The 8,857-nt window shown below is 38.1% G+C and overlaps 1 protein-coding gene across 2 annotated transcripts; it reads left to right on the forward strand.

Annotated features, from left to right (window-relative positions):
* The first annotated feature begins 964 nt into the window (after positions 1–964).
* On the forward strand, positions 965–8,444 carry spp1 (secreted phosphoprotein 1). Of its 2 annotated transcripts, none has more exons than XM_049469092.1 (8): positions 965–1,092; positions 2,474–2,543; positions 4,892–4,948; positions 5,038–5,103; positions 5,234–5,323; positions 5,521–5,592; positions 7,336–7,641; positions 7,735–8,444. In XM_049469092.1, exons 2-8 carry the CDS (start codon positions 2,490–2,492, stop codon positions 8,107–8,109), a joined length of 1,020 nt encoding a protein of 339 aa, XP_049325049.1. In that variant the 5' UTR covers positions 965–1,092; positions 2,474–2,489; the 3' UTR covers positions 8,110–8,444. The 2 variants fall into 2 exon arrangements, with proteins under 2 accessions (XP_049325049.1, XP_007255084.3); XM_007255022.4 differs by having other exon boundaries at positions 7,345–7,641.
* Positions 8,445–8,857: the final 413 nt, after the last annotated feature.

An 8,857-nucleotide genomic window follows, 5' to 3' on the forward strand; every position in this document is an offset into this window, starting at 1 on the left:
TGGTGTTGATCCACCTTGGTTTATTATTAAGTCTAAAGTCAGTGCAGTTTTGTTTTCCCACAAAATCTTACTTAAGCACTTCATGCTTCTCTCTGCTGACAACTTTTATGGAGATGCAGATTTCATTTTCCAGCAGGACTTGGCACACTTCCCACACTGCCAAAAGTGCAAACATGGTCTTGTATAATATATTCTAATTTTCTGAGACATTATTTCTTTTATTTTTCGGGTTCTCATTGGCTGTAAGCCATAATCATCAACAATAAAAGAAATAAACACTTAAAAAGATCACTCTGTGATCAGTACATCTATATAATATGAGTTTTACATTTTGAACAGAATTACTAAAATAAAGTAACGTTTCAATGTTTTTCTAATTATTTTTTGAGTAAAATGAGTATTGTTGTTTTATTCTATAAACTAGCAACAACATTCCTGCCAAATTCCAAATAAAAATATTGTCATTTAGAGAACATATTTGCAGAAAATGAGAAATGGCTGAAATGACAAAATAAATGCACAGCTTTCAGCCCTCAAATAAGCGAATGGAAAAGAAAACAAGTTCATATTCATAAAGTTTTAAGAGTTCCCTGGTTTTCCCTCCACACTGCTAAGTTATAAACTACAGTAACAGTATATAAAACCATGGCAATACAGCAGCAATACAATCAATGTGTTGTTGCTTCCAACTGTGATATTTCGCAAACTGTCTGAAAATTGTCTTTCTTTTTTTTTTTTTTGGTCTTTTCAACCTAAAAACAATCCCAGGACGTGTTTCTCTTTTTTTTCCTGGCTTTTTTCTTTTGGCTTGTCATGCCTGGTGCTGAATGTTTGCATGGACTGGCCACAGAAGCCACAGGAAGAGTGGGAGTAGAAAGGTGGGACAACAGTGGTAAAAGTCATGACATCACGTGCTGCGCTGCGATTGGTCGGGGAGAGTGGGCAACATGGTTTAAAAGCCAACCAGCTTTTAGCTTCAAACATAGCATAGAGAACTCTGAATCTGAATAACTTGGAGAGTACTGAGAACTTAATCCACTCCAATCCTCAGAAGCGTTGAATTCAAACTGGTTGGTTGGTTATATAGCACAGGTAAGCTATGACTTTATCTTATTAGTTTTTTTATTGTAGTTTTATTATAGTTATTAACTTATTAAGTTAAGTTATTAACTTGTTGAGTTATTGTGCAAATTGTGCAAATAGAAAGAAATTATTTTTGGGAGCTGTATTTAGGTATTATACTCAAAAATACTTGATGAATGATATAAATGAACATTAGGTGCATGCATGCTAATTTATCACTATTATAAGGGTACCTATTTCCTATGGGATGCCTTAAAGGGACAATGCTATCTATAATTTAATGCATATCCTGCAATATAATATAACAATCTGTTGCAATAACCTTTAGCAAACATTAATCACATTTATGTGAGCATAACCATCTCTGAAGTGTCCTCAATGGCTGCACCAGATTCTACAAATAGATGCCGCTACTGTATTTTTCCAAGCCATCTCTAAAAAATGCTAAAACAATAGAAAACCAGGATGATTTAAAGTGCAAACCAGCAGCAGGAGAATACACATGACAGAGGGAAGAGGAAGTTGTGGTTACAGCCCATAAATCCTTGCCTAATTTGTCAGCTGACTCATTTATTCCAGCAGCAAAACCACCAAATTAAAGTCATGCATAAGAATAATAATAACAGCTCACTGACACTGCGCTTAATTACATCTGAAAGCTGTACTCCACAACATCCTTCCTTTCCGTTTTACGCTGCTCTTCAGCTGCACACACACATATTTTTTCAGGCCGTGTCCCGCTAGATTCGTGCCTCGCTCGACTCTCTAATGAGAACCCAAAGCCTCCTCTAAAATAAAACTCAGGCTTTTTCTAGTTCTGGAGGTTGTGGCGACCGCCACCAGCTGTCTACATATAACCCCGCGAATTATATGCTGCAGCAGATTATTATAGGCGCAGCTAAACACTCGCCAGCGCAGCAGCTTATACTTTATGCGATGTTGATGTTATCGTTGCTGAAACGTAAAAAAAAAAAAAAAAAACACGGGAGATGTTTTTTAAAGTGTGATGTGAAAGCTGGTAGCACTTAGCAGGGAAGCCCTGGATCGTCTGCCAAGGCCTAGCTGTGGCGGTGGCCGACTCAATATGGGCATGCAGCTTCCGCAGAACGTGGGTTCGCTCGCTCTGCGGAGAAGCACACAAACCCAGAGGCTCAAACCCAGTCCAGGCTCATTAAGTCTGTTTATAGTTAGATCATTATGAGTTCTAACTGAAGGCGATGCTCCCAATAAACACATTCCCATTAGCCATGGACAGAAACGCCATGTTCTAATGCTGTTTAAAGGTACAATTAGCAAAAAATGAGTTTATTGTTTGGAATGAATCTGAAAATTCTTGTATCTGTACATTTTATGTTTCATTTTGAACTTCTTTTTCTACTTTTTTTCTCAGAATACACCTGAAGAAAATGAAGGCCGCCATTGTTTTCGTGCTCCTCTTTGCCATAGTCTACTGTCGTCCTGTAAGTTCTGAGCCAATGCTGAGTAAAAAATGTTCTATCAATGATGAATGATACTCTAGAGTTATATGATTCAAGATTTAGCAGTAATAGTGTAGCAAACAAGAAAAAAAAATCAGCTCTGTGCTCTTTTTATGTATTTATAAACCAATTCTGATCCAAGTTCTGGTTTCAGAGTCTTGTTAACTGGCTGTCTCTGTATTAGAGTTGTTGCGAGCTAGAGATTCATTCTACTGTGCAGGACAGCCGTACTCCAGGACCAGTGTTTGGAACCTGGAAACCACTGATTTATACTCTTATATATGAAATATGTTTGGTATATAAACTCTCAAGACAACAGCCATTTATGAACCCTGACCTTAGCTTTAAACAAGCTCTAGACAAGGGCAGATACGTTTTAAAAGCTGAAAAATGGCCACAATTGGAAACCGACATTATACAACATTATGCAATTAAACAATTGTAGTGTGTGTTTATATTGGGACCTTGTATTGGGTTTGGTTTCCCAGACAGGGATTACATCTCTGCTGTGTATTCTAAGACTAGACTTAATCCCTGTCTGGGAAACCAAACCCAATACAAGGTCCCAATATAAAGACACACACTACAATTGCTTAATTGAATAATGTTGTATAATCGTGGCCATTTTTCATTAAAATGTGTCTGCTCTTGTCTAAAGCTTGTTTAAAGCTAAGAACCACATGCGTTTTGCCTCAACACTGATGATATTTTTTTTCTTCATGTTATGCTATTACAGATTTTAGGGTTTGTAAATGGCTGCTGTCTTGAGAGTTTATGTGTCAAACATATGTCATGTATTTCTGTAAGAAGCTTTAAGAATAATTTGTGCACTCTCATTTACCAAAAAATACAGTTTCTTTAGGGCACTGTTTCTCAACCCTGGTCTTTACCTGTTACCTGTTTCACCTGCTTCCAACATCCCAAGTTGGTGGAATAAAGTAGGGAGTCCGCTAAAATGTGCATAGCAGTGGGTCCTGAGAAAATACCAGGGTTGAAAAATACTGCCTTAGAGAACCAAATATGGTTTTTCTATGGTATTACTACAGAATATGGAGAATCATTTTTTTGCCACATGTGTTTTGCATACTCTACTCCAACCAAAATGGTTCTACATACTGTAGTCCTCCTAAAAATGTAAAGTAAATTTTTTATTTAATATATTTTTGAACAATATATCAAATATTTTGTTATTTTTATTTTAAAACCCTTCAACTGAGCAAAATACCACTAAGCCGTTTCTAATAGTACCTTGTGTTGCCATGGTTCTATGTAGAGTGAGAGTATTTCCCTGTGAAACTTTGAAAAACCTATTCAACCCTAAGTAATCAGGATTAGCGTGTAATTACAACTGTCTCTTTCTTGCAGGTATTTCTAGAAGGATTTCTGTAGGATTTTTTAAAATAATATGTTATATCTAAGAGAAAAGGGTTATTGCATAGTAATAAACAGGAGTATCGCAACCTTGGAGGTATAGATATTGCATTAAATCATATTTTTATTTTTTTCTTAAATAGTTGGTAATGGGTGTGAGTGAATTGGAAAAATATTATACCATGACATTTATTGTCACGTGGGCCAAACTAAGGACAGACACTGGCAGATACCAAATGCACAATTTATTAACACGGGGGCTAGGCATACAGGGGTAGTTAGGGACAGGCAGGGTCAGTAACAGGAAGGCAGCGAAAAGAAACAACATACCAGAATATGAAAGGCAAATTTGGGTCATGCATGGGAAATCCAGCACGCAATAGGACAAGGCAAAAAAGAGTACTTAGTATAAAAAAAATAGGCTGGCAATGGTAAACAAACGATACAGAGAGACCGAGTCAAAAGAGTAGTCCAAAAAAAAAAAAAAAAACGTGTCGGTAATAAAGGAAAAAACTAAGAAAATGCGTTGTAGAAGAGTCTAGCTAAGGAAACTGAGGGGTAGTTATACTAAACAAAACAGGTGTGTTCAATCAAAAGCTGGGAGAGCAGGAACACTGAGACTTGTGTCAGGAAAGTCCAGTGTAGGTGCATGCTGGGAATTGGAGTCTTTGTTGTGTCAATCTATATATATACTGTTTTATTGTGTGTGTGTGTGTGTGTGTGTGTGTGTGTAGTAAATTGTGTATTACAATAACATATATGTAATAATTCCTAGATGAAAAAGCATAGAAGCAAAGCATTCAGATGATACTTTAAGTTTCATTACATAATTGATTCCATTACTAAAGAACCCTTAAAAAAACTCTGTTTCCTAAAGAACCTCACAAAAAATATTTTTTCTCAGTATTTTTACCCAGCAATCCTGTGTAATCTTTGTCTATTCTGTGCTTTTCTTGCAGCTGAAGCGTTCAGTGAGCAGCTCAGAGAGTTCTGAGGAACAAGCCGCTGCCAAACCGGTGATAATTTAATTACAGCTTAAAAGGTGATCAAATTTGAGGAGAAAAATGCTATAAATCTAACAACATGCCATCAATCTCTCACACAGGCGCCCCCAATTCTGCGGAAAGCCCCTGCAAAAGCAGTGCAGGCAGTAGAGGTTGTACCTGCTCAGGTAGGAAAGCCTAGATCTTGTTAAAGTCTCTCTCTTTTGGGTCATAAATACAGAATTTCCACTGGTTCCTAAAGATTTGGCCAGTGTTTGTTGGTCTCTTTCTCATATTGTGGGCTGCTGTTTGTTTCAGGCTGTTAAAGCAGCTCCAGAAGCTCCAGCAGATCCAGAAGCAGCAGCAGCGGCAGCATCATCGGATGAGGACGACTCAGATGAAGCTGAGGTAAGAGATGGCTCATCCTTCTGACCACATGAGACACCACTGCATATATACACACACACATACACACACACAGGCATGCATACACACATTCTAATAAAATCCAGCTGGCTCCATAAATAAGGCTGTTTTTGTGGAGACGCTGTGGGTGACCGTGCACTGACTCCTCACTGTCCTGTGGCTATTCCCTTCATTTCCAGGACACAAACACGCCATCAGACACAGAGGACGACAGCGCAGACAGTGCTGACAGCGTGGACACGCAGGACACCGTGAGTCATCCTCCTCTACACATATGCTGTTACAAAACAGATTAGGGCTGCACGATATTGAGACAAAATTACAGTGATATTTTTTTTGCAATATTCTATATTGCGATATATTTAAAAAAAAACATGATTTTTCATCAGATTTGGACAGAGGTTAGATAATTCAATAAGTCAACGACAGAACATGTGTTGATATTAATAATACAAGTTTGGTTCCAAAGTTAGAGTATATTTAAACATCTATAACATGTAATATTGGCACTGCCACAGTTTGAGTACACTAGATCAGTACAGCACTGCCAATATTACACGTTATAGCATGAACCTCGAGAGTATTATTGCGATTATACCACAGTTCCATTTTCGCTGTTTTTTTTTTAAGATTTTGAGTTAAAGAGGATAAGAAAATTTAAATACGATCTATTAGGTTATAAAAACTCTGCCAGTTAAAACAGTTCCGTTGCTGCTCGGTTTGTAGCTGCACTGTTTGGCTTGTAAGTGCTGCATCGTTGCAAGGTTAACTGTATGCGGCGGAGTAATACATGGAGCGCTTTGGTTACAGTGCATTACTGGCTGATAATGTCACTCATAAAATGCCTCTCAGCCAATCACATTGCAGGGTCGGAACTAACTGTGGTATAATATATGATATTGCACAGAAATAATCTGTCCTTTTTGTATCAAGCAGAAAAAAATCATGATTCAGTTCAATTCAATTTTATTTATATAGCGCTTTTTACAACATAATAAATAAAAATAATAAATAATAATAAATAAATACAATTACAAACTACAAAGTAAGGGAAAATAAATCTTCATAACTTACAGTGGATGTCAATGTAAAAGATTTTACCAATTTTGGAGCATTCCTATTTGTTCATTTGTTCATTCGCTATTTTGACATAATATAAAGAGCTCCATCATTCCAGAGGACACAGTTCTGATCCACAGCTCAATACTCAGTGCTCAGGGCTTTATACCCAGCCATCCTGCTCATATGGGGCTCACCTGGGTGAAGCATGAGCTAGGTGGATTCCAGCATGGGCTCTAAGTGGGTTTTTTGGGTGATTTTACCGGGATTCATTATCGTTATCAGTTTTATCTATGCCCTAATGTACTGTGTGGAAGTGAAATCCTAAAGTCTAGTCTAAATATCTCATATTTTATATATTATATTTTTATAATTATTATATATACAGTATATATATATAGTAATATTTTAATAATTAATAAATAAATTCAAAATGCCTTGTACTTGTTTTAAGTGATTTAATTTGCTAAAAGTGTTTAACTGTATTGACAAAAAAATTTGCTTCGTTTTTTAAGAAAAAATGCTTAAAACAATAAAAAATAATGCTTTCGATTTAACTTTCAGTTGAATTCAGTAAATTGGTTAAAACAAATAAATATCAAATCAAATATTCCTAAGATTCTTATAAAAATCTGCTAACCATAATCAAACTAGATTTAGAAGAATTTAAATTGCTAAGATTTGATTTTTTGCAGTGTAGGCATGGTGCCAATAGGCTCATGTTTATATGCTCTAACATTATTGGCAGTACTTCTCTACAGGGACTAAACAAACTGTGTGTATGTGTGTATTTGCATGTACGTGTCAGCAATGGGTGCATTTATTAGATGTGGTGGCCACAACTTACAATGACATTAATGAATCAATCACTGCCATTTAGTAACCTAGACGATTAGAAATGAACTTCTTCTGTATTTTCTGTTGTTTTCATTCAGGACTCTGCTGACTCCAGTGAGAGTGATGAGTCTGGAGAAACTGAGGCCACCACCACCCCACCTTTCACCGAGGAGCCCACCCTGGGCCCTATTATTAACGACGGCCGCGGAGACAACATGGGCTACCCCAGCGACTACAAGAAGACCATCATCTACGTAGATGCCAACGAAATTGAGAAGATACCTTCTCCCTACAAGTCCTACATGCCTGAGCACATCGAGGGTCTGAACACCATCAGTAAGAAGACCTCCCACTACGACGGGCAGGAAGCCAATGACGTGGAGAAGCATCTGAAGGTTTACAAGGTAAACAAGGTCATACGGTTGAAGCCGTTGGGTTTGAAGGTTGGGTTTAAATGAATGTATCTCCTGACTAAGCCTTTCTTATTGGGTTCTTAGGCTCTGCAGGTGCACAATGATGTTCTGGAGGAGGACACCAGCACCCCTGAGGAGGAGAGCCAGGGTCTGGAGGCTTCCAGCGGTACTGAGGAAGAGGAGCCCAATGCAAAGCAGGCGTCTCTGGATGATCAACAGGGGGAGAGTGATGGTGCCAGTGCCAGTGAAGCCGCCGGTGAGAGTGCCAGTGCCAGCGCCAGCCAGGAGGAGACGGCAGCGTCCGACAGCAGCCAAAGCAGCGAGGAGGCCACCGCCACCCCCGGTGCCGCCGACGGCGAGAGCGACTCCTCTCAGAGCTCCGAGAGCCTGGAGGACGACTCCGCCGAGCAGACAGTGGAGGCAACGTCCGACATCCCTGACGTCATCATCGCCAAATAAACACCCCACCAGCACAAAACCCCCGAGACGCCCAAACTGCTGTTCCCAGTGAAGAATGCAACCTTATCCAGAGTGGTGCTAATAATAATAAGAGACTCACTTCACTGTCTCCATGAGAGAGAGAGAGATAATAATAATATAAGTAGCAGATCGCAATAAAATAAATATCAGACAAGCCTGGTCATGGGCTGTGGCTGCATGATGCTACCTGTAAAGAAGCAGTTTCTTCTCATCACAACAAAATTTTGCACATTTATTTACGATATGTTTATGTAAAGTATTTTATGCTGCCATGTATCATGATTTATCCTTTATTAATAAATTCTTTTTTTTTTCAAAAAACAAATGACTTCTTTTGTTCTGTATTTGTATGCCATCCTTCAAGCAAAACTTCATATTAGCTTGGAGTACAATACACTACTAATTTATACATTATTGGAAAATGACTTAATAATCTATTTTGCTAGTATTTTAAGCTGTTTTTTTAAGTAGTAAGCATGTGATTACTTTGCTTTGGGTGAAAAATGCATACCACAGTGTAACAAGCCTATGTTAAAAGGCCTGTTAGCTAATTTGCTTATATAGATATGCAAATATTCTAAGGTCCTACCTATCCTGGAAGGTCAGGACAGTCTTTAGAATTTTAATAGGGACTCCTCGATGCCTGCAAATTATACATATTATCTGAGAGATCTCTTTCACACCCCCAACCCTAATTCTCCCCATCAACAAATAACATTGCATTTGC

This window comes from Astyanax mexicanus, chromosome 20, assembly GCF_023375975.1.
Source record: "Astyanax mexicanus isolate ESR-SI-001 chromosome 20, AstMex3_surface, whole genome shotgun sequence".
NCBI lineage: Eukaryota > Metazoa > Chordata > Actinopteri > Characiformes > Acestrorhamphidae > Astyanax > Astyanax mexicanus.

Excerpts from the sequence above, each read along its gene's own strand:
- spp1 (XM_049469092.1), top strand. The coding sequence starts at position 2,490 with ATGAAGGCCGCCATTGTTTTCGTGCTCCTCTTTGCCATAGTCTACTGT. Across the intron at positions 2,544-4,891 it reads CCATAGTCTACTGTCGTCCT|CTGAAGCGTTCAGTGAGCAG; the intron begins GTAAGTTCTGAG and ends CTTTTCTTGCAG. Across the intron at positions 5,593-7,335 it reads GCGTGGACACGCAGGACACC|GACTCTGCTGACTCCAGTGA; the intron begins GTGAGTCATCCT and ends GTTTTCATTCAG.